General features: G+C 50.7%; 2 protein-coding genes across 4 annotated transcripts in view; one reads left to right on the top strand and one right to left on the bottom strand.

Annotated features, from left to right (window-relative positions):
• Nucleotides 1-2366, top strand: part of LPIN3 (lipin 3) — a 40776-nt gene extending 38410 nt beyond the window's left edge. For all 3 annotated transcript variants that reach the window (XM_032767330.2, XM_032767328.2, XM_032767332.2), the window contains exons 18-20: nucleotides 562-676; nucleotides 778-881; nucleotides 1671-2366. In XM_032767330.2, coding sequence (XP_032623221.1) covers nucleotides 562-676; nucleotides 778-881; nucleotides 1671-1815 — 364 coding nt within the window. In that variant the 3' untranslated portion in view covers nucleotides 1816-2366. The remainder of the gene's footprint in view (nucleotides 1-561; nucleotides 677-777; nucleotides 882-1670) is intronic.
• A 5412-nt stretch (nucleotides 2367-7778) lies between these two features.
• On the bottom strand, nucleotides 7779-23754 carry EMILIN3 (elastin microfibril interfacer 3). Its single transcript, XM_032767366.2, has 4 exons — nucleotides 23516-23754; nucleotides 18473-18595; nucleotides 11482-11729; nucleotides 7779-9673 (listed from the first exon to the last, which is right to left on the bottom strand). The coding sequence occupies exons 1-4, from the start codon at nucleotides 23707-23709 to the stop codon at nucleotides 7779-7781; spliced, it is 2460 nt and encodes an 819-aa protein (XP_032623257.1). The 5' UTR covers nucleotides 23710-23754.
• Nucleotides 23755-24136: the final 382 nt, after the last annotated feature.

The following is a 24136-nucleotide window of genomic DNA, read 5'->3' as shown; positions in this document are numbered from 1 at the left end:
TGCACAAACAGGCTTTATCCTCATCAGAGGGGCCTGTTCCCTGGGGTTGGGTCTCTTAGCCACTCCTCTCAGGATGCTGGTAATGGCTTTAATACCAAGCAATTCATTAAAGTCTGCAGCATGTTCTGGCTTTACAAAGCATCTGCCCCCCTGGCTCCTCTAATCTCACTCCCAGTGGTGTTTGGCACTGTTCTGCTAAGCAGAACTGCCCCTTGTTCTGGGACTTCCCCTTCCCCTGTAATAGGAGGGGTGCGGTGCCTCTGCCTCTCCAGATGTACTTGCTTTGATTGGCTGATGGCAGTCTCCCCCAGCGGAGGGGGATAGTGAGTGGAGGTTGGGCTCCTTCATGTCTCATCACCTGTGTAGTCACAGCCTTCCAGATAAGATAGGGGAAGAGGCTTGGACTTCCCTCCTAGGATGGGCCAACTGCAGCCCCTCGACTCTTTGCCTGGGGGATCCTGGAACAAGGGAGTGCAATGAAGTCCTGGCTGTCCTAGGTCCTGGACCAGCCTGGCTCAGTGGGTCCTGTCTGGACTTGACGTCCTACCCCTCATGTTGCAGGGAGGTGATAGAGAAGAAGCCGGAGGTATTCAAAATCGCCTGCTTGACAGACATTCGAAATCTGTTTGGCTCCACGGGGCAGCCCTTCCATGCCGCCTTTGGGAACAGAGTCCATGTGAGTGCAGTCCTCCCTGCTGGGGAAAAGGGGGGCAATCCTGGCGGGGCAGGACAGTGCTTCCTTGGCTCTAACTGATCTTGTTGATCTTTCTCGGGCAGGATGTCGATGCTTACAAGCAAGTGGGGTTGTTGGAGTCTCATATATTCACGGTGAACCCAAAAGGGGAACTGATCCGGGAGCTCACCAAGAACCAGAAATCCACGTAAGCCTGCCTGCCTACTGTACTGTCTCTATACCATAGGCTGCCCCAACCACCACCTTCCCCTCCCTCCAACTATTCAGGCTTCTTCTGACCCTGTCTTCCACATACATACTCATCCCCCAGCTCTTCCTAGCCTTGCCTGGACTGTGGGGAAGCTACTGTGGTCCAGCTTCTGGTATGGCTCATATGCAGAAGCTCATACCAATAACATTGTGGCAGGTTGCAGGGTCCCTACCTGATCCCCGATAAACTAGGGGTTAATGCCAGCTCTGTATCCCTCTCCTCTTGCACAGGGGAAGGGTTAGAGGAGTAGGTGCTTTGGGCGGGGGGAAATGCCTTTTGAGAAGGTTGGGCTCCACAGTCAGCATCCTAGGAGTATGTCGAACCACAGGAAGGAAGTCTTATTTTTCTCGTGTTTAACAAACATGGCTTCCTTCCTTCACGTGGCTTTCCCTAGGGAAAAGGTCTCTCTGACTTAAACTGTCTCCTGCAGAGTTAGTCCACCAGATTTCCTATCACCACTGGCGCTGTTGTGGTAGCTGTGTTGTCAGCACTGGGGTGGTGGGTGGGCCACAGCTGCATGCCAGTGAGCACAAAAGCCTGTGCAGCATACGTGGCATGAGAAGCTAGTGCACTCCAGGTCTGAATGGGCCTAGTCACAACACATTGTTGGCTGTGGAGTAAAGTGTGCCTTGAGCACCTTTTGGTGGCTCATGTGCCTGGATGAGGGCTGAGGAGGAGAAACATGGCCTCATAATCCTGTATGTTTGATCCCTTTTTTCCTTGTAGGTATGAACGGCTGACTGAGTTGGTGGAGCTAATCTTTCCCCCGGTAGGCCAGGGTGTTAGTGTTGCTTTGCTGTGGCCAGAGTACAGCCAGTTCTCCTACTGGCGGGCTCCACTGCCGCTCATTGACATAGAAGATCTTGCCTGACTCACTGGAGAATGGAGACCTGGTGAGGATGGACAACCTGCTAGGCCTCTATAGCAGCCACTGCCACCTGTTGCCTATTCTACTGCTGCTAAGGAGTTTCATTTAATAAACCCTGGACACCTTCTGGACTGTGAACCCCCTCTTCAAGGGGTAGTGGTGGGATTAATCCAGTTTTTGACTTAGAGGTGGTGGTTTATTCAGTAGGAATTGGATGTTTTTTCCTGTAAACCAGATACATGTTTGAGGTTCTTCTAGGCTTGAAATGACTTGTTGGTTTTAGGAGTGGTGGGTGGATCCCCTTGGGTTGATCTACTGATGGATCTTCACTGTGGCTGCTGCTATTTACAATTTTTGCTGGTGCTCAGACTGTCTTCATGGCTACCTACGATGTGGTTTTTTCAAGGGGAGGGTCCCCCATCCTAATCTACCCAACAACAGAGAGTTCAGAGCTTGGATCAGTTGAGGTGCAGTTTAATTGCTCAATTTTGTTAAGGAGGCTGAAGATAGTCTGGATTAAAGTAGTTGGTCACTAATAGCATAATACATAGTGCCTTAAAGCCCTGTGTGTCTGTCTCATTCTATAGCTTCTGCTACTGCTCCTTTCCTGTATCACTCCTGAGCACAGGTGCTACTGAATTGGTGTTAAAGGTCGTAGTTCACCAGGGAGTACGAGCTTACCTAGGGCTTCAATTGGAAAGCTGAAACCTGGTACAGAGGTCTCTTCCTAGTTCTGCAACAGGGCTCAGCTGTGTTGCCTTTGTAAGACCTTTGAAAATCCCCCATCAGCTTCTTTAGGTGCCTCAGTATCTCTTGAAAACCTGGCCCTTGGCCTCTCTGTGGCAGCTTGCCCTTAATGCACAGATGTGGAATGATGCTGCTGTCCCACCCAAAGGGGTTGAGGTTCCATTTAAAGTGCTGCTGATTTTATTTAATGAAACGAACTATGGGCTCATTCAACAGGCATGTTGTTCTTGGCCCTTGCGATGTCACTAATAGGAGAAAGGATCTAATGGGATTTGCATCCACAGCCTGCTGAATTTGATGAGGCCACAGGCGGATGCTCCTACTAATCCTGTATGACAGGGATTGGCAAACCTTTGGCACGTGGCTCTCCAGGGTAAGTCCCCTGGCGGGTCGGGCCGGTTTGTTTACTTGCCATGTCTGCAGGTTCAGCCGATCGCGGCTCCCACTGGCTGCGATTTGCCGCTCCAGGCCAATGGGGGCTGCAGGAAGCGGTATAGGCCAAGGGATGTGCTGGCCACCACTTCCTGCAGCGCCCATTGGTCTGGAGCAGCAAACTGCAGCCTGTGGGAGCTGCGATTGGCTGAACCTGCAGACAAGGCAGCTAAAAAACCGGCCCAGCCCGCCAGGGGGCTTATCCTGGTGGGCCATGGGCCCCAGGTTGCCGATCCCTGCTCTTTGTCCTTGTGCTTCTGTGGGAGGATCTCAAAGTGCTTTTTACAATTATGCCTTTCCAGCATGACTCCTATTTAATTGAGAGGGAAAGTGAGGCAGAAGATGTGACTTGCTTAAGGCCAGCTAGTGAGTTGTTGGCAGAGGTGAGAGTAGCTCCCATGAGTTCTGACCTGTAGCCATACTGCAGCCTACTTCAGAAATGTTCTGACTTGACACATAGGTTGGGGGAAGATGGAAGCTCTCTAACCTCAGCTAAAAGGTGCATTGGGTACATTCAGGCTTTCTTCACCTTCTTTCTAACTGTGTCTCCCCTGAGGGATGTCTCCTTTCAAAGAGAGCCTCCTGTCTCACTGGCAGAGAGCAAAAGTGACTTGTTCCAGGTTCCCACATCTAGTCCACATGGAAGGAGCCTGAATTCAAAATGGGTTTCAAATCCCACATTGGCTCTTGTCCCTATAATGCAGGGGAGAGAAGCTTCCGCTGTTTGCAGCTTTCCACTGTAGGGACCAGGTGAGACCATGCATTTCATGCCCTGCCTTTGTGCCCCCTGCAGAACTCAATCCCAGCGCAGCTGGGCACAAAATGGGTTCACTCATGTCCATTTAGACCTTACTGCAGACTGTGTGCTCATATTAAAAAACAAGCAAGCCGGGCTCTTGTGAGCCTTGTGGTCCCTAGAGAGAAGTCACAGCATCAGAACTCAGGCCTTAAAGTCAGAATGTTCATGGGGCTCACTGCCTATCCTTGCATCCAGACTTTCCAGAGAGCTGGTGCTAGTACTCAGCACTTTGCAAATATGGTCATAATTTAGTTTCACAAGGGAGAGCTGGCTGAAGTTGCTTAAAGGTTGGTCCATCAGCTTCCCTTCTCTCTGCCCCCCACCCCCCTGCATTTCCAAGCCGAAAGGAGCTCTTGCATACACCTAATTATGAAATAAATAGAAACAGGAGAACGCCAAATGCTCCTGTGAGCAAAAGCCTCTTTCTAAAGCACATTCTGCAGGTAACAATAGAATTGCTGTAACAACCAGCATTGACTGAACAAGGCTGCAAACCTACCCTCCCTCCCCACAATTTCCACCCCTCAAACAACTTGTTCTGGAAAATAACTGTTGTGTCTCAATCCTGGCTGCCTCTCTCAGTAAGCTAAGCCCTGTGCTTACACCTCTGTTAATTCTAAGGGAGTCATTTGATACCAAAGACCTCAGCAAGAAGTTTTATTTTTTGTTCTTAGTACAAACCGTCTTTCAGCTTTAACATCTGAACAAATGTATGAAGTTTAAAAAACAACTCAAAATAGATTCTAATAGGATTTCACAACTGCCCCAGAACCTCATGCCTCCAACAGGGAGTGAAGAGGCAGGTACAATCTGATTCCTCCTTCGGAAGCGCCAAATGCCCATTTAAACACCATGTTACTTAGCTTATAAACTCGATGGTCCAAGAACAGACCTGCAAACTGTCAACGTCTTGAAGTGATTGGCTGGAAAGGAGTTCAAATATAGCACCATTTCTGAGAGATCAACATGCCTCCCCCCTGCCCCATCTGAAACTATCCCCCTCCCCAGTTGTGTTAGCTTTAACATCCTACTTTCCTTCTGACCTCCAGGGAGCTGCTCCCCTCAGCCACTTGCTATTTGAAAATGCAAACTATCACACTGGCTATAGATAAAAACAAATCTCCTACTATCAAGCTTATCTTCCTCTTAATTGGGCACCTGGGGCTCCATACCATGGAGCTCCTACAAAACTAAGGTGCTCAGGCTTTGGCTTTAGCCCCAGTTGGTGGGGTTCAGGGTTCAGCTTTGGGGTGGGGCTTTGGCTTTCTGACTGGGGCCCCAGCGAGTCTAACGCTGACCCCGCTTGGCAGACCCCATGAAACCTGCTTGTGGCCCCCCCCAGGGGCCCCCAGATCCCTGGTTGAGAACTACTGCTGTACAGGGCTATTTAGAAGCATGGAGCAGTACAAACAGCACAATCTGTAAGTTACTTCTCTGGGTTGAGAGAGCTAAAAATAGTCATGGGCTGAGAAGGGATTTTTCTGTGGTGGCCAGGAGATGATCCAGCTTTGCTCTAGGGCCTCTTTCCCACCCAGGGGAGAGACATCTCTCACCTTTGTTAGCGACCGTCCTTGCTGAGTAGAGGCGTGGAGAAATGCCTGATTCTATGCAGCACTGAAAGCCCAGCTGGTAAAGGGTGCAGTAGTCATGGATTTGTGCTGGAGACCATGTATGGTTTCAGGGAGCAGCCTAGGTCTATGCTCCTGCTCCTACCCCTACCATCATCTCTGAGCTCTGCATCCCCAGCTATTTGGTAAAAAGGGGAAATGCTCTTCCCTCCCAGGCTGGGGCTCACATTAGAGCTGTATCACAGGGGAAAGGATGTTTCCAGCTGTTCTATGTGGCAAGCTGCTACCCTGTGCTTGGGGAAATGGAGCAAAGGGGGCATTTTCTTCAGAGCCAGTTTCAGCCTATGCCTGACTCTCAGGTGCAATGGGTTACAGGGAAGAAATATGGTAACAGGAGGAGAAGAGGGATGAGAGTGCCCAAAAATGAGTGGAAGAGGGCGATGGGGCAGAAAGTCAGGGCCAGGGCTGCGGTGCCAGCAGGTGCAGAGAAGAACTGAAGAAGGCCTAGTGTGAGAGATTAAATTACAGCCATGAATAGCATGTACCATGGCAGCTTCCCCCACACCCCCAGTGCCAGTGCAGCTGAAATAGACTCTGCTTTCTTTTCACTGTGACTAAATCCAACCTAGCCAAACAACCCTGGCCATATCTAAAGGGGGAGCTGGGTTTTGTCCTCCATCACTGCAGTCTGTGCAGAGGGGGTTCCTGCTAGTTCTACTTGGACCGTGTGCTCTATGTGAAACTGGAGTTTAACCTTTCTCTTGTTTCTTGGGCTATAGCTTGTAGCAGAGGAATTCTCTTGCCAGTCTGAGTACCAGAATAAAGTCCTTGGATGTCACAAACGTGCCATGGTACTAATGTGAAATGGTCCAGATGTGGGAATCCCCGGCACTTCCTGGTTCTACTGTGGGGTGAATCCCCATTCCTAGCTCACCAGAACCACTCAAGGATCTGATGCTTCACTGGGCTCCTTTGTGCCTCATCAGCCCAGCTGGAAAACTGGGTGAAATGTGGAGATCTCCCAAAAGCCCAAATGATGCTGCTGAGTTGAGCTTCCCTTGAATTAACATCCCCCTGCGCCCCCGGAAGGGTTCTGCTTTCAAAAGCACTGTGAGAGACTAGCCCTTACCTTCGCCTCCTGCCTGTGCTTGATAAAGGAAGTCCCTCCCTAGGGAAGTCACCTAGCCAAGAAGGCTTTCAGGGGCCCTGGGGTATGTGATCCCAGTTGCCCACGCCTCTCTTTGTGACGATGGGATAATGGACATGAACACACATTGCCCTGTGCAGCCTGGGAACAGATAAACCCTATTTCTTCAAATCTATACCTGGAGTATCTTGGGCAGTAAAGCCATTTATGGGACAAGAATACCTGCACATAGCCCCTGCCCCATTATTGCTTAAATTACTCCCCAGGGCTGGAGGGGCACCATGGCTTAATGCCCGGGCTTCTGAACTTTGGAGACAATGTGACTTAGGCAACAAGCAAAGGGTTGTGTCCAATTTGCAGTCCTTGGCCTGCAAACACACCGGACCCCCTGCACCCCTTGTTCTTATTAAATTCAGGCCTAGTACAGTCCTAAAATGGACTCCCTGAAAATGCCATGCTTAGAATAGTTGACTCTCTAACAGGGCACAGTGTGTCCTCCATCTTACCAGTTGTGCTATGGAGCAAGCTGAGCAAAGGCACTACACTCCAGAGCAGTGGGGAGGAAGAGGGTTGTTTACAGACATGTTTGTCTTAATGCATATCCCCCTATGATGTCTGTCAAAAGGGGTGGGTGGATGGGGAATGCGTTTAATTTTAAATTAGCTTAGGCATTACTTGAGAGACAGAAACCTGGGCTCAGCTGAATAGAATGGAAGCCATTGTGTCAAAAAGGTGAATAAAATTCCCCAGGGTACATACTAGAAAGCTTTCCCTGTTAAAATCCAAATGTCCCCGGTGGGTGTTGTGAAGGTGGGTCCCTGACTATCTCTTTGCCCCAGTGGGTAAGATGCATGTGATCCTTTAGGAACAGAGTTTGTCCATCTTGCCTTACAAATACAGAGTTTTATTCTTTCCAAAGCAATCAATCCTCCAAAATGATTCTGCCTTGAGCTTGGTCCTGAATTGTCATTCCTGGGTCACAGCTACATAACAACCACCCAGCTATGACCAGGATCTCGCTATGTTGTTAGGACGGCTGCTAAGTGACAAGAAGGGACATCAAGTCCAGTTCGGTAATGGCAAAGGGACGACTTGGGCTGTAGGGTTTCACTTTTCTCAGGCAAGAAAAAAAAAATTAAAGAAATGGGAGAAGGGATTATAGCAGCTTTCCATTTATATTTAAAAAAAACAACAACAAAAAACCCATTGTCACATTGCGTGATATAAGTTAATTCTGTTCTTCAAGGATAAAGAGAGGTGGGTTTCAGTATAGCTAATGCTGCTTCCCCTCTGAAGCACCTTCCAAGTGGGTGACCTGTTTTGCCAGCTCTGTGACTTTGGCCTGGCAATCCAGCAAGTTGTCCTTCAGTACAGTTATTTCCTGAGAGTGGGAGGTCAAAGTCCCGTTCATATGGTCCATGTAGCCCCATAGGCTGCCTGTGTGCTTCTCCAGCTCATCACGGATGATGTCCAGGCTCCCCGTCATGGCACCAAGCCCACCGCACATGTTTTCCACCTGGGCCACGCGGCTGTCGAACTGGGCCACCTCCTTCTGCAGGTTGTGTGCGGCGTTCTTGCAGTTGCTTAGATCATTCACGATCCTGGCTTTGAGTCTCTCCAGGTCGCCTTTCAGGTTCAGGACACGCTTGTTACTGAAGATGAGTTGCGAGCCTTGGTCACTGACCTTCTCCTGAATGGAGTGCACCTCGTCCTCTATCTTGCGCTCATGTTCGTCCAGTGAAGAGTTGACGTGCAGCACGGTGTTGGAGTACTGGGAGACGGAGTCCTTGAGCCCTGTCAGGGATTTGCTCACGGTATTCAGGTTGATCTTGAGCAGGGTGATCTCGCCTTGCAGGGAGCCGGTTGCCTCCTCCTCAATCCGCCTCTGGATCTCCAGGATGGTGGCATTCAACTTGTGCAGGAGGTCGTTGTTACTGTCCATTCTGAGCAGCAGATCCTGGTTCTTGCTCTGGCAGTCCTCAATTTCTGTCCGGAAGGTCTCCACATCTTTGGAAGCAGAGGCGCAGCCCAGTAAGCAAGTGCTTTCCAGGTCGGTGAGCCGGCTCTGCAGCACCTCCAGTCTCTCATCTGTCTGCTTCCTCATGTTGGCAAGCTCTCCCTCCAGCAAGGGCATCACGGCTCCATCCAGGCCCGCTGGGGCAGTGACATTGCTTAGCTCCCCCACAATGGTCATGAACCTGTCCTCCAAGGTCCTCATTTTGTCCTCAGATGAGGTCCTCACACCATCCAACTCTGACCTCACCAGACCCATCATGCTGTCCTCCAAGCTGGAGCAGCAACTGCCAGTCTCTCTCTCTGTAGCATTGAGCCTCGCCTCCAGGTCCTCGAAGCGCCCTTCAACGAGGCTCCCTAGGGTGATGGTGGAGAACTCACCGTTGAGCTGTGAGTGCAGGTTCTTCTGGGACTCAGAGATGCTGTGCAGGCCCTTCTCCAGGATGTCCATGCGCTCGGTGAGGTAGTTCAGGTTGCCGCAGCAGCTCTCCACCACAGTCAGCCCTTGGATCTGGGTCTCCAGCTGGGAGATCTCCTTCTTGATCTCCAGTTCCTTGCCGTCCAGGGTCTGCTGTAGCCGCAAGTTGGCAGCTTTCTCCTCCTCGCACTGCTGCTGCACCTCCTTGATCCTGAAGTCGCACGTGCTCTGGATTTTCACCAGCTTCTTCTCAAAGCCATCCAGCAGCTCTCCTCGCAGGTTGCTCAGCCGGGTGTCCACGTACTCCTCCAACATGTCAATGGAGGTGAGGGGTGATGGCCTAGCTGATTCCAGCAGGTGTTTGATCTGCCCGTCATGGTCCAGGACCAGGCCATGCACCTCATTGAGCAAATCTGTCTTGGTCTTCAGCACGTCACTCACCTCACTCACCTTGGCCAGGATCTCACCCACGGGTGGATAGGTGGTGATGTCCGCCTTGTCAGCCACATCCACAATCCCATCGGGAATGACCCCAAAGCCCACCGTTGAGTCAGGCACGCTTGGGCTGTTCATCAGAGACCCGATCATCTTGTTGGTGTCCTCCTGGATGGCCAGACGCAGGTGGTCCCCGAGCCCACTCACCACATTGTGCAGGCTGTCGTAGGACTGCGAGAGGCGCCTTACCTCCTCTTCCAGCCGGTCCAACCTGTCCCCAAAGATCCCAGGTATCTTCCTGCCTACATCAGAGAAGAAACAGAGGGGAAGATGACGATGATGACAACAACAACTACAGAATTAAACTTTCTCCGCCTTAATTCTGACTTCCGCCTGTCCTGTTGCTTGCATTCAGCTTTCTGCTATTCAGATGGTTAACATGGCAAGCAGCCCACCTGGCCGCCTTGGGTGTGTCTACACTGCAGTTAAAAACCTGTGGCTAGCCCGAGCCCGCTGGCTGTGGCTAAGGGGCTGCTTAATTGCAGTGTAGATGTTCTGGCTTGGGCTGCAGTTCACCTCACATGGTTCCAGAGCCAATCTGCAACATCTACACTGCAATTAAGCAGCCCCTTAGCCTGAACCCCATGAGCCTGAGTCAGCTGGCATGTGTTCTTATGTCTATAGCTGCAGGCCATAACTGCAAGGGGATGGGTAGTGAATAGCTGAAAGTCTCTATTCTTCTCCTCCCTTTGTGTATTAATGACTATGGCCCTCTGAGCCTGACTTCATGTCCCCCTATAATATCTGGATTCAGCAAGTGTAATCCCTGCTCTTTACTGATAGTAAACGGGGTAGAGGCCTGTATTTTGGGGGATGATGGGTTCAGTCCCCATTAAAAGTGATGTCTGTCTGCCTTTGGCCAAGGGTTGGGTCGCGGGGAGCTGGAAAGGGCTCCTTTGTGGCTTGAGCAGTCTGATGAGGCTGCAAAGCCCCGTGTCCTGTCCCACCCCACTTGCCTCAGGTAGCTCTAGAGAACTACCTCCTTTCTCTTGGTCTGCTGTACAATGTATGTAAAAATTCTGTATCTGCCCCTCCATGGAGTTCCTGCTGCCCTAAGCAGAGACAGACGTACAGATGCTCCAGCTAGGTGTGTTCTGCTGCAGCCTAATGCAAAGTCTACTGTCGTCTCCCATTAATTTCAGTGGGCTTTGACTCAGGCCCAAACCTACCAACCCTCCTTGTGTTCCCTACAAGGTGAAGTGTGAGCAAGCCTGGCTGCTCAAAACCCAAATCCCTGCCCCATCTCTTGGCCTCTTTCCCCTCCGTCCCAAGAGAATGGGAGGCACATTGCCTCATGCTTATTTAGCTGTGCAACTTGGTCAGTGATGACCTCCCACCACCCCCAAGCACATATTTAGAACATAGACAAGCCCCCAGCACTGGGGAAATCTCCTGATTTTAGCATTGCAGGTGGGAGCAGCCTTGGAAAAGCAGGGCTGTGACAAAGAAAGTAGGAGCCCATCTGTTCAGGCCTAGCCCTCTGAAAGATAAGATGTGCCTCTCTGCTCCAAAGAGTTGAGTCCCAGGCCTTTAGAGTTCTACCTGCCCTGCAAGGAATTGCCTGCCTGGAGAGTGATTTCCACTGAGCCATAGTATAATCAAGATGCTCTCTTTTTGTGACATGGGCGGAATTTTTTAAAGGGCTGGAACTGTATTGTACATTTCAAAACACCCTCCATTAGTTCCTGCTGCCCGTTTTACATGGGCACCTTGTAGCCACTCTGCTGCAGAAGTTAGCTCAGCTGGAATGGGCTGCTGGAACCTGTTGAATTACCTTCTATCAATTTGGCCCTAAAACCCAACTTGCCTTATAAATGCTTATGAATCCTACAATTCTCTGACTTTCTGTCTCCAAATGATCCATGCTGCAATGAGTGTAAGGAACCCAGCCCTACGAAACCCTGCAGAAGCCCAGCTACAACCGACACTGCACGGGTGCTGGTGAAAGGTAACAACGGGGCCGACTGTGTCATTAGTTTCTGTGCAACCATAACCTGTGGGTGTGAAATCAAAGGAAATGCAGCTCCCCAGGGAAGGCTCAATCACTCACCATAGTGGTTCTTCTTTGGACCTGGAAACGGCTCAGGGTGGATTTGGGGATGGGGAGGAACTCTAGGACCTGGAAACATCTTGTGACCAGGAGGAATCTTAGGGCTGGGGCGCTGGGGCAGCAGACCTGGTTGATCGGTAGGGCTGTCATGGCACCCTTCTCCCATGAGTCCTGGGCAGCACCTCCATGCCAGCTCAGTCACTGTCTTGTAGCCAATCTTGTACTTGGGTCTGTAGAAGGTGCGGTACCTTTTTGGAGATGAGAGAGGAGGGAAGGGAGAGCAGAGTCATGAGCTGAAATCTAGATCTTGAGCGCTTTATAACAGAAGGGGGAGCGGGGACTGAATCAACCACCTTTCTTGCCATGCTGGAGGTGATAAATAGTAACCATTAGTGGCATTTCTCTTTCCAGCCCACACACTATCATGTGGGTGGATCTAGGCCCAGCTGTAACTGCCTTATAGGCCCCAACAGAGCTTGCACCATACACTGTGCAAACAGAGCAAGAGAGCTCTCCATCCCCCATGAGCTTACAGTCAGATCGACAAGACCTGGATGGATGGAAGGGGCAGAACATACAAAGGATGACTTATGCACCTTTCCTTCTTTGCTTTGCTGGGCCTCTCACTTTGAAAATCAAAGACCACTACCAATATAATTTGTAGGTATTGCTGTAGCATCTGGAGGGCAACTACAATGGGCGTCATTTTGCTAAAACTTGCACAAATACACAGTAAATGACTGTCTGTGTAAGAAAGAAAAAACTCAGAGGTGTTGGTGGAAATGACTGAAATGTTACAGAACTTAAAAGAGAAACTTTTTCCAAAGTTTGTTTTTTAATAATGCAATAGAATTGCACGGGGGAGGGAGATCTTTCCTGTGGAATGTTACAGGACTGGTCAAATAGCTTTTCGAAAGATGGCTGTATTTTGGAGAACGTTTCTAAAGGGGAACATTGTTACAATGAACTTGCTGTATTTGCTATAGAATACTGATTGTTTTAAGCAGTAGGGGGCAGCAATGCCCAATATCTGTATTTTCCCCTCATGGGAAGCACTGTGGGTTGGATGGATGTTGTTAACCCTCTGCACCTCACTCACCGCCTGCTAGCCAAGACTCCCAAAGTCCTTCACTTTCAGTGACGGAGGGAGCTTTACAACATCCCTGCATGGCACATCTTACTGCCCACATTTTACAGAAGGGGAAAGTGGGAGAGAGGCTTAAGAGACATATCCTAGGGTCCCTTTAATGGGGCAGAAAGCTGACCCTAGAACGCAGAGCTGGGATTTAACAACTGGCCCATCCTTCCTCTGCATATTTCAAACAGCAGAGCCTCTACTTTAATCCCACCTCATCTTCCCCTCACTCTACCTCATCAGCGGTGTCACTAATGTGAATTCAACAGCTAGCATTAGGATAGGAGTAAACTCCCCCTTCTCCCCCATTTCTCTCTAGGCCTCATCCCTGCCAGAGTTCCAGTGACCTTGTGTGAACGGGGAGTGTGGGAACCAATTGGAACAGAATGAAAACGGACCCAAATCTTTGCTCCCAAAGTGAGCCAAACCAATGTTCAAGCTGCTCTGAAAATGGAATTGCTGCTCTACAGGAAATTCTAATATTTTGAAATTCCCTTTGGGCTGAGTGGGCACAAAAAGTTGAAATTTACTATGGAATTGAAATTCTGATATATTTCACTTCAGAAACATTGCAATCACCTTAACAAAACATTTTGCCTCCGTTGAAACATGCTACATATAATACAAATATATTAATATAATCATATTGATATAAATGTCAAAACAAGAAAAACTGAGCAAGATGAAACAAAATACATCATTTTGACTGAAATAGTTTCAATTTTTTTCTGTTAAACTTAGTTGAAATCAACATTCCTGTGAACCATTTTGATTTTGCCGACAGCATTTTCGAGTGGAAAACGGCGACATTGAAAATGTTCCACTGTTTCAAATATTTATTGAGTTGGGCCCCTCAGCTTTCCACTCCACTTCGGAAAAACTCTGCATGTGCATTACTGCATGGTAGGGGGAATATGCTACCCAGATGTCAAGCACAAAGGGAGATGTCTTTGCCCATTGGGGAGCACCTTATGTTGTTCTAATGCACACAAGTGCAGACATGCACTGATACAAGGGATTCTGACATTCATAGCTAAGTGAGGTGCAAGGCATTAGCTGACACGCACAGCCATGGATGCATGTGCACATCTCCTGTACTTCTGCCTGTATTCACTTGGAGAGGGGTGTATAAGCTACATACGTGCCCTAGTACATACACAGGTGGATGTATACAGGCACTGATTTACATGTATGTGGCCAAGTAAGTACACACCCACAAAACGCTGCACCTTCTCCAAAGGGAGAGCATCACCGGCCTGCTCTAGCTCAGCTGCTCGCAATGTGCTTGAGAAAGGAGGGCTTGTTCTGGTTGGTAGTTTTTTCCGGTGAGTCCCTGTCCACTGGGAAGGGTTTTGCTCAGCGCCTGGTTCCTCCAGGCTCCTTTTGGCCAGCCCCTTTGGAACGCCACGCTGCACATGAACCTGCCGTGAGCTGCTATTTGTTCAATTGGAAACACAAGCAAGGGTCAGAAAGGGGGAGCAGGGGCTGGAAAAAGCAGCTTGCTTTTTATTATTTCTCCCTCCAGAAGCCTCCAAGTTACTATGGTATTTTTTATTGAGTGTTTAAGCCTGCCCGGAACTATCGTGGTGCACAGTAAAAGCTGCCGAGCTCAGCCGCTGTCAATAACAACATTGGCACAAGCCAGCGCCTCGGCTCTGAGCAGACATTTGGGCTGCAGTCTGTCGCTCTTTGCATTTGGCAGAGGGAGGGGATTGTAAGTGGAACTCAGGATGGGGTGAGCAAGGCATCTGGTGCACGAGGCGCTCCTAGCCCTGCTGCGCTGCCCTCTGGCACCACTCACGATGAGGACCACACTGCCCTTCTGCAATTAGGAACCCACTCCCCAACTCCCTGACTGCCAGCAATAGGAAGTATTTATTGCAGCTGGATCAACAGTGCCTGGAAAAACTGCCTCTCTCTTGTGTGCAGCATTCCAAGTGGTGTAAAAAGTGCAGCTGGCCAATGCAACCTCTTTCAGCAAATGCCATTGGTTCAGTGTGTTTTTTGAAGGGATGCAATGGGCCGGGGAGTGGGGAGTGGGAGCAGGGCAGTGCTCAGTGGGGCTTGTTACCAAATGGCTAGCTAGCAGAAACAGCCTGTGAACTGCTGCCCTCTAGTGGGGAGCATATGAACGGTGCAACTTTATTTCATAGATCCTGCTCAGGGAGAAGCGTGACCCTCCTTAGCTCAAGTGGCGGAGGCTGGGCTGAGCTTTTAGACTTAGCACCTAGCCCCACTGCTGCAGTGGTGGTGTGAGTGCCATTGTGCAGCACAGTGTCAGCTTGGAGCACCTAGGAGGACCTTTCACACCCATGTCCGAGTGAGGTGAACTCATGGGTGCTGGAACTAGGGGTGCAGGAGGGTGCTGCAGCAATCCCTGACTTGAAGTGGTTTCCATTATACACAAGGTTTACAGTTTGGGTCAATGGGTCTCAGGACCCCCCCACCATGAAAATTGTTCCAGCAAGCCTGGGTAAACACCTGCCACCCCCAGATGCTTGAGAGTGAGTTTGGCTAACTATGGATGCATATAAAGAACAGGCTTTTATGTGTACACTGCTGCTTTCCACCCGATGGACTCAAAATGCTGTTTCATAGGCCCTATACTGCCATCAGCTTGTGGAGATTCTCCTTTAGCTCAAGTGGACTGAGTTGTCCCCCTCCCCAATCTCACAGAAGTCCCATGCAAGCTACAGAATGCAGCATAGTGACAACTGTGAGGTTCCTAATGGTCATGATATTTTTGAGGGAGTGGGGGAAATGTGGGGATTTCCCTGCCTTTGCTGGAGTTCATTCATTCTCCTCCTACTCAACTGACACTACCAAAATTTCTCTGCCAGGGAGCATAGCAAAGGCTGGGAGTCATGGCTCCTGGGTTCTGCTTTAGCCTTGCTGCTAAGCTGCCAGCCAGGTTTCCAAGAGAACTTGGCACCCAACATGCACTGGATGTACTGAGCTCAGTGAAAGACGTTTTCAGGCCCCTCTGCATTTGAACCCTGGACTTGGGCTGGTCAAAATTTTCCTGTCAAATTGGATTATTGACAAATGAAAATGTTCACCAAAATTGTCTCTTTTCCATAGAAATGTTGGACTTTTCCTCAAAAAACCCCCAACACCAGATGAAAAACCAACAGCTAACTCCTGACAACCAAAATATGCTGCTCCAGTACCTCCAGAGAGTTGTAGTTCAGTTGCCCATTCTTCTGTGGGAAGTTTCCCTCCAGGACTACAACTCCCAGGATGCACTATGACCAGGGAGTCCCATGATGCACCAACTCCTCCTCACTGTGATGTATCATGGGAGATGTAGGCCGATGAGAGAGCCACTGCTTAGAAAAGAATGGGAGCAGGAGGCACTGTGGCAGATGTTCCAAATTAAAATGTTTCTGTAAATTTTCATGACAAATGTTGGCAAAACCAACATTATTTTAATTTTCATTGGAATTTTCTGCTGACCCCCTCCCCCGAGCCAGCTCTTCCCAGCTGTTACAGTGCAGTTGCTTAGAATCCTTGCCAGATGATTTGAGGCAGGTGCCATGGAGGGGGGACCTATCAGGCCACCTCCATAAAGCACATGAGTTCACCCAGTCATGACACTGTGGATACAGCTGCACTAGGCTGTCTTACTCCACCAACGGGACAGTGACTTGATTTCATTCCTGCTGCCCTTTGATGGGATGGGGATACTGGATGAGAGCCTGTGGGTAGCATTGGTGCACAACCCACTGGTAGGTGGGCCTCATCCATTCATCCTCTTGGTGGGAGATGGGAAGAGAGGGCAGGTTTGGTTGGAAAGAAGGGTGGGAGATGTGCTGGTGTGACGGGGGGAGTGTGTCTCCAAACAGCAAACCCACTAGTGGTGTCTCCAAACTGCTGGGGCTGGGCAGGACAAGAGACTGCCCTTCTGCTCCCTACCTGGGACAGAGGCCTTGAGTGATCTCTCCCTCAGACAACTCTCTCCTGCCCCTTATCTCCCCAGTGGGAGCAGTGTGCTAGTAGGTCTGGGGCATCAGGGCCTCTGTCCTTTCTCTCCCCGGGGGCAGCAATATGTTTGGGTTTAAATGGCACCCCTCCCAAAAAATAAAAATAAAAAGGAAATAAAAAACTAAGGGTATCTGCTTCTGGAAGTCTGTTCGCTCTTCAGATCAGTCGTTCTAGCCCTGAGCACCCTAATGGCTGGGCCAGGAACCGGCTCCCTCCAAGGGAGCAGCACCATGGGAGAAGGAAAGGGAAAACCCACATTTGTCTTGCCCCATGAGTCTGGCTGGCCCAGGGACCTAGTGGTTAGTGCACTAGCTTGGGTGCTGTTGCCAAGGAGACATGGGTTCACTTCCAGGTCATAGTGCAGTGAGCTCCTATGGTTGCATTCCCTCCGGCTGCTTAAGGAGCAGAAGTCATGGACTCCACTGGGAGTCCTGGCTAGTGCTCCTGGGTCAAAAGGATGGGGGTCTGTGCTGCCCCCCCACTTCCTTGAGTCACTCAGAGACAGCTCTAGGAAAGCCTCAGGTGATGGCATCAATGTCCAGTGGTTAGCTCAGGAGCTTTGGAGATGGAGGAGCACACTACCTGCCAAACCAGGTCAGCCGAATGGATCCATTTAGTAGCAGTCCAGTATCCTGTCTCCTACAGTGACCAACAGCAGTTGCCTCAGAGGTAGGTGGAAACAGTCCGTCCGTCCACCCTTGTAGTGGAGAGTTACCACATGTTGTCCTCTAAGGGGAAGTTTCTTCCTAGCCTAGGCAGGTAGTGGTTGACTTATGCCCTGAAACATGAGGGGCTGTATCCCTTATGTTTTTACCTTATCTAATGCAACTGTGATTAACTTTACTCTACCATCCACAAAAATGTCTAATGTTCTGAGTCTTGCTAGGTTCCTGACTTTAGTGGTGCCTTGTGGCAATGAGTGCCACAGATTTGCAGTGCATTGCAAAGAAAAGTATTTCTTTTGACTTGTTTTAAATGTCTTGTCAGCTGTTCTCTGTGCTGTGAGATAGTCACTAGGGTGCTCCTAGGGAAAGGTAGGATGGACTAGTGGTTGGCATGCTGGCCTAGGACTCAGAAGACCTGGGTTCTGTTCCTGGCTTGGCTGCTGTCCTTAGACAAGGCATGTTGCTGCTTTTTACCTCAGTTTCCCCATTTTTAAAATGAAGCTGATGATACCAATCTCCTTTGTACAGCGTTTTAAGATCTATGGATGAAAAGTGCTGTATATGAGCTGGGTAGTATTATGATTTATCATCTCTGTATCATTTCATATTTGTGTGCTTCTAACATGCCACTCAGTTGTCTCTCTAAACTAAACCATCCCTGTCTTTCCAATCCTTCCTCATGCAGAAGTCTCTTGGCTCTGTCTGCTTGTCTCTGAACCGCCTTCTATTGCTGCTGTATATTTTGAGATGGGCTGGCCAGAAATGAACACTGTGTATACAGGGTTCTGTTCATGATTTCACCACTGATTGACTGTGTGATTCTGGGCACATTGCTTCACCTCCCTGTACCACTGTTTCCCATCTGCCAAATGAGGGTATTAATACTCAGACTGAAAGGTCAATGCTTTGAGCTCCTGAGGATGAGCAGCCCCAGCTAGTACCCCATCCACTGGATCTCTTTTTCTGATGCAATATCCACTACTCCCACATTCCAGAGATGCAAACCTACTGCCTCCCCATCATTAATGTATGCAGAAAGCCAGATAAGCTTCATCCATGCAGGAGGCATGTGGCCCAGACCTGGGACAGTGACATGAAAGCAGCACACTCATATTTCCATATGTGTTACATTAGGGCAAGCGTTCGGTCTAAATGACCATCGGATCCTACCATGCCACTCCCATGGCTATGTCCAACATGTACTTACAGGACTTTCCCTGGGCACTTGGGCCCCCAGCTGCACTTGTGATATTCTGCCTTCACGTAGCTCTCCACCCCATCCTGCAGGGTGCATGTCACATTTCTCTGCACCACATACGCACAGTAGCTCCTGCAGTGGAAACAAAGCAGAACACAGTCAAACTACTGCCCAGAAACAGCGACCAGGAATTCCCCAAAAGGGAAGAAGAATAGGTCACTGCTGCCAAAGTCCATTTCCAAGGGAGAGACTCAAAAAACCCTCCAGTCCAGAGTTTACTTGCACCTGGCTAACATTTGCTACTAATGCTTCCACTAGGGTTAGGCTGCTAGAGGGCTCCCTCCACCTGTTCATTCACTTGGATTAACGAATTAGCTAACACCACTGACCTGGAAAAGTCACAGCAAGAGAGCTCAGAGTGAGGGGACCCCCACTGCTCCACACCCAGCTTGGTGCTGGGGTCTCCAGGGAAGAAATGGGGATAGATGAATGTCATCTGAATGCCCCAGACTGGATTCCGTGTTGTGCTCAGCCTCTGCATTTGTTAACCTGAAGCCTCCTTGTGACCACTCAGGTTAATATCATGCCATGCAAGCATGGTGACAGAGGGCCCTGCCTCGTGGTTCATTAGACCACGTGTAAAACCACTGGGATTGCACTGAGGAGCTGTGCTGTACAGTAGTGATGGACACATTGGGTCACAGGCCATGAGGAGCTCCTTCAGTGCAAGCCCTGAGTCTTGACAGCAAGGTACGTAACGCTGAGCTTTATTGATCATGCCTGCACTGTTCCCCTCCGGGGAGGGGTTCGGATATTTGGTTGTGGGCTATCTGTGCAGAACTCTCTCTGAGCCTGCAGGAGCTCCATCTCCCCAGGGCTGGCAGGATCGCAGATGCTCATTTCACTGTGCCTGAATGTCTTTGCTCAGGCTTTCTCAGGAGATCAGCTTGCAAGATCTCCAGGGCTTTCTAGTTATCTGGGTCAGCAAGATCACTAAGCTAGTTGCTCCCTGCTGTATTTTGGTCCTGCTGCTTCCCTTCCTGGCTGTGACTTTGCAATGAGAACAGGCAAAGCCAGTCAGTCAAACACTTTCAAATGAGTGAGAGGCCCCAGGGTTTGGTGCGTTCTGATTAAATCTGGGCTGGTTCTCCTATCCCTGATACACTGTACACGTACCCTTCTCACGTAAGACCCTCACATCAAGGGCTTTCCCCAGCCTTTACTTGAAACAACAACCCCAGAACAACAACCAAGAAAGGAAGTAAATTGCTCCTAGCTCTTCACTCACATGCTGCTGTCTGCGACTTTGAGTGCTGTCCCAGGCAAACATAAGGAAGTACAATAGCTACACTGGGACAGGGTCTGAGATCTCAGTACGAGCATTTCCCACAAGATGGGCATGAATCCATCCAAGCATCTGTCACCTTGATCAATGGGATGCAGCTAAATAGCTGCACATCTCCAGCAAAGCTTGAGAAGTCTAGGTTCAGCTCTTTAGCTTAGAGCTCAGCAACCTTGTGGAAGCTGAGTTCCACCTCCTTTGTATTTTACACTCTGGGATTGGAGCCCTGGGCTGCAAGACAGATCTGAGCTGTCTGCTTCCCCATGCACCTGGCTGTTTCCTTCTCCCCAAGCTCTCAGGAGAGGCTTCCAGAGCACAGGACTCTTCCTGGCTGCTGGCTTCCCTCATGCACTTAGTGGCTAGGCTCCTGAAGCAAGGGCTCCTTCTGTCTGCTAAACCACACTCACAGTGTTGGAGGTTAGTCCCACAGGTCCTTATGGGGTTGCTTCAGATTTTTGCCAGATAGATTCCAGAATAAGCACAGAGCACAGGTTCCCCAGCTCCTGGTTCCAGCAGTGCTCTAAAACCTTGCCTGGAGGTGTAGGCAGGACTGAACCACATTCCCCACAGCTCTGCAAATGGCCAAGCTTTAGCATGGCTTGAGAACATGATTCAATCATAGTTCATCCCACCTACATTGCCAGGCTGACTCACCTCTTACCTTTGCTGGGGGACAACTGTATTGCAACCAGGTCTTTCACTATGGTAGTTCCCAGGGCCGGCTCTAGCCATTTCCCCACCCCAAGAACGGTGGCACGCTGCGGGGGGCACTCTGCCGCTCTCTGGTCCTGCGGCTCCAGTGGACCTCCCGCAGGCGTGCCTGCGGATGCTCCACCGGAGCTGCGGGACAAGTGGATCTTCCGCAGGCATGCCTGTGGGAGGTCCACCGGAGCTGCCTGCCGCCCTCCCAGCAACCGGCAGAGTGCCTCCTGCAGCATGCCGCCCCAAGCACATGCTTGGCGTGCTGGGGTCTGGAGCCAGCCCTGGTAGTTCCTATGGTGGAGACAGGGTCTTAGTAACATCTAATGTGGATTACACTTGGTTCCATGTCCAGTGAAGACAGGACCATAGGCTGGGGTGGTGGTGGAGGGGGGACTATCTACTTGCCTTACACCCACATCAGTAACGGGAACTGCTCCCAGCCTTAATGGGCAGCTTGCTCTAGTGGAGTGCAGCATGGCTATCAACAGTAGGAAAAAGAGGGAGCTTTCTGGGTAGCTCATGCTAGGAGTTTTCTCACAACTGGGAGATGGAATGGCTGGTGACTGCAAAAAGGTAGGATCCCCAGGCATCCGCCTGTAGGCACAATGCCTGCACTGAGCAAGCCACTGAGTGAATCAAACGGTGCCCAGGTTGCTTCTGCCTTGGATGTCCAGTTCGGCAAGTCTGCTTTGACAAGTTCTTTTTCTCACCGTGGGAACATGCTGCCAAGTAATGGCACCATTTCAATTAATGTGCAGACTGTAACCAAGTTTAGATGGATATGGGAGGCAAGACAGTCAGAGTGGGGCAGCAAGTGCAACACAATCCACCTGGGTGCTGGAGAGAGGGATTGAGATCAGCAGAGGCAGGCCCAGTGGGAAGAGTACAGGGTAGTGCTAGAACAAAGGGACGCTGAGGCAATTCCAGCAAAACACTGGGCTGTGGGGGGAAGCAGATGAGGATGTGGTGAGAAGTTCATAATGTGGGGCAGAGATATCAGAGAAGTGTAGAAAGGAGAAGGATTAAGGCCACAGGGACACAGCAGATGGCACGGCGGGAGAAGATGAGGGTGCAAGGACAAAGCCAAAGGCTGAGATGCATATGGTGGGTCCATGGGATAAAGCAGATGGGGATGAGTGAGCTCATGGGGCTGGGGCAAACAGCTCTTCAAAGGTGAAATGGTTCTGTTGGTGTTTGGCTGCTCTGCCCCAAGTGAGGAAACGGCTTCAACTCTCCCACCACCACCTGCACCCTGACCAAAGCCTGGGGAGCTGCTGCCTTGGGCTCTCACCACTAAGAAAGCCTGGGGAGCTGCTGCCTTGGGCCCTCACCACTAAGAAACCTTCACCTTTCAGTCACATGTGCAATGAATTTGAGGGTCTCAGCCTCATTCTTAAGGCACCCTTCTAGACACATCCCAGATCATTATATTATTCAGGCAGCGGTGGCTTAGGAGAGGAGAAGGGCTAACACAGCAGGGGCTGTCCACCTAGAGCAGAGGAGCCCAAGTCTGAAATAATAGGGGGAAGCCAGTCAGGACTGGTGCATTGGTAAGAGCGAGGTGTGTAGCCTCGCCAGCCCTGTTTGCTCTATGCTGGGCTAGAGCTAGTATTATCACTGCCTTGTTTTTATGAGCGTGAAACTCACGCCAAAGTAAAGAGATTAGGGATTTGGATTCCACCCAGCACAGGCCATTCTCTGAGCTCCCTGGAAAATGAAGGGAAGAGATAATCCAGCTCTCCCATTGAATGGATCAGGGCTGAGTTTTCATGGATTCTGAAGCCAGAGGGACCATCGTGACCATCCAGGCTGACCTCCTGCATAGCACAGGCCAGAGCACTCCCCCAGATAATTATCCCTCCCTGCAATTCAATCCTTCCTAGGACTCAGTGGGTGGGCAGGCTGGTGTGGGAAGAGGGAGAGGACGGGGGAAGGGGGCTGAGCATGTGTCTAGGGCGAAGCTGCTATTGGCTCCCCAGCTCAGCTGCCAAGTAGCCCCACTATACAGGGACTGAGCAACAAAAGCAAAGCATCCTCCTCCTCTGTATGGCCCCCCTCTAAAAGGACAGGGCACAGGGAGAGGTGCCAGGGAGGGATGGCACTGGGTTAGGGCATGACACGGGCCCATTCCGGCCTGCCTGGGGCTGGAGGCATTTCCCACCAGTGGATGCCAATGGGTGCAGCAGCTAGTGGGGCAGAGTATTATAAATGGGAGGGGCCGGGGAAGGAGAGAAGAGCAGCACTTGAGTCCATGGAGCGCTGCAAGTGCAAGAGAAGCTCTGGGGGTGACAGCTAACCCATGCAAGTCTCCCAAAGAGCCCCTTGCCAGCCTCCAGTTGAGGCTCAGGCGCCCCAGGAGAGGAAGCTGGGGAGACTGACTGACCCTCTTTCTACCCCTCAGCCCCAGGAGCCCGCGGAAAACCCTGCCTCACTGCCCTAGGAGCCAAGGCCGGCACCACCAATGGTACAAATTGCTGGCCAGGAGCTAGTACGGTACACAGTGAGGGCTAGGCTGGCTCTTTCCCCAGTAGCCACCTGTGGCTAGCGGCGTTAGAGCTTCAGCCCGAGCTTTTAAGGGCAGCAGCTGGAAAACGTTACTGGGGTTTGGGGACCGCCAGCATCGATCGCTTCTTTTCGATGTTTCTTTACTCCTAACCCCACATCGGTCCTTTTTTCACGGGTAGAGCGAGCTCTGGCCAAACAAGCGCCTCTAGAGCAAATGAAGGGGGAGCGGGGGTGTTACACTTTTTAATCCGGATCCCTTCTCCCCACCCCGCCCCGCCTTTCTGCCTGAGCGCTCCAGAGTCAATGCAGAAATACAGGCACTTTCCAACCGCCGCTCCGGATAAGTAGCTCGCTGCCCAGACCAGAAATGTAGCTTCGAGTTCCCGGGCAGCTCTGAGCCCCGTCACATGAAACCGATCCGCAGTGAAACCCAGCAGCCTGCGATTTCCATTCTAGTTAATGGGAAAGAGACAGCGCTGAAAAGAAAGACGAGCCACACTTACTTGTGCTTCCCCATGGGTTTGCCGGGGCTGAGCTGAGGGCTAGATCCTGAGGTATAAAGATTGTATCTGTTACTGTAAGAGACAGGGGCGGGGTGGTGGTAATAGGTCCCTTTGGCATCCGTCGGAGAAACCAACGTCCCCAGGCAGAGGTAGGCGAAAACCCAGAAGAGAGAGTTTCCACTTGTCCTGCTCATGTTCTTTCTGCCCCTCCAAGGAGACAGCGAGCGAGGGAGCGCTGCAGCCAGCCTTGTAACCTTCCTCCTCCTTGTCACCGAGGCTCGGATGCGAGTCTCTGCTGCTTGGCTTGGGAGATGCAGAGGATCCGCCAGCGCAGGAGAAGCTGCAAGGACGGGTTTTCTTAAAGGCTGGTTAAACTTTCCAGTGGCGGGGAGGAGGAGTAGGAAATCCTATAAACAGACAGACAGGGTGAGGGCAGCCAAGGTGAAGGAGAGCGCCCCTGTCCCTCTGCCTGCTGGAGAGGCAGAGCCTGCCGCTCTGTCCGCGCCACCTCTCCCTGGCTCTCTTTTGTACCCTATTTGCAGTTCCCCTGCTGCTGTCTCCTCACCAGCCCCAGCTCCACGAGGGCAGGGGGAAAGGCGGGTCTATCTCCCTGTATTAGCA

The sequence above is a fragment of the Chelonoidis abingdonii genome, chromosome 14 (genome assembly GCF_003597395.2).
Source record: "Chelonoidis abingdonii isolate Lonesome George chromosome 14, CheloAbing_2.0, whole genome shotgun sequence".
Classification (NCBI taxonomy): Eukaryota; Metazoa; Chordata; order Testudines; family Testudinidae; genus Chelonoidis; species Chelonoidis abingdonii.
This window is presented reverse-complemented; position numbering and strand designations above follow the sequence as displayed.

Coding starts and splice junctions, on each gene's coding strand:
- EMILIN3 (XM_032767366.2), bottom strand. CDS start 23,709: ATGAGCAGGACAAGTGGAAACTCTCTCTTCTGGGTTTTCGCCTACCTC. Junction 18,596..23,515: donor AAACCCATGGGGAAGCACAA/GTAAGTGTGGCT, acceptor TTTCCACTGCAG/GAGCTACTGTGCGTATGTGG. Junction 11,730..18,472: donor AAGTGCCCAGGGAAAGTCCT/GTAAGTACATGT, acceptor ATCTCCAAAAAG/GTACCGCACCTTCTACAGAC.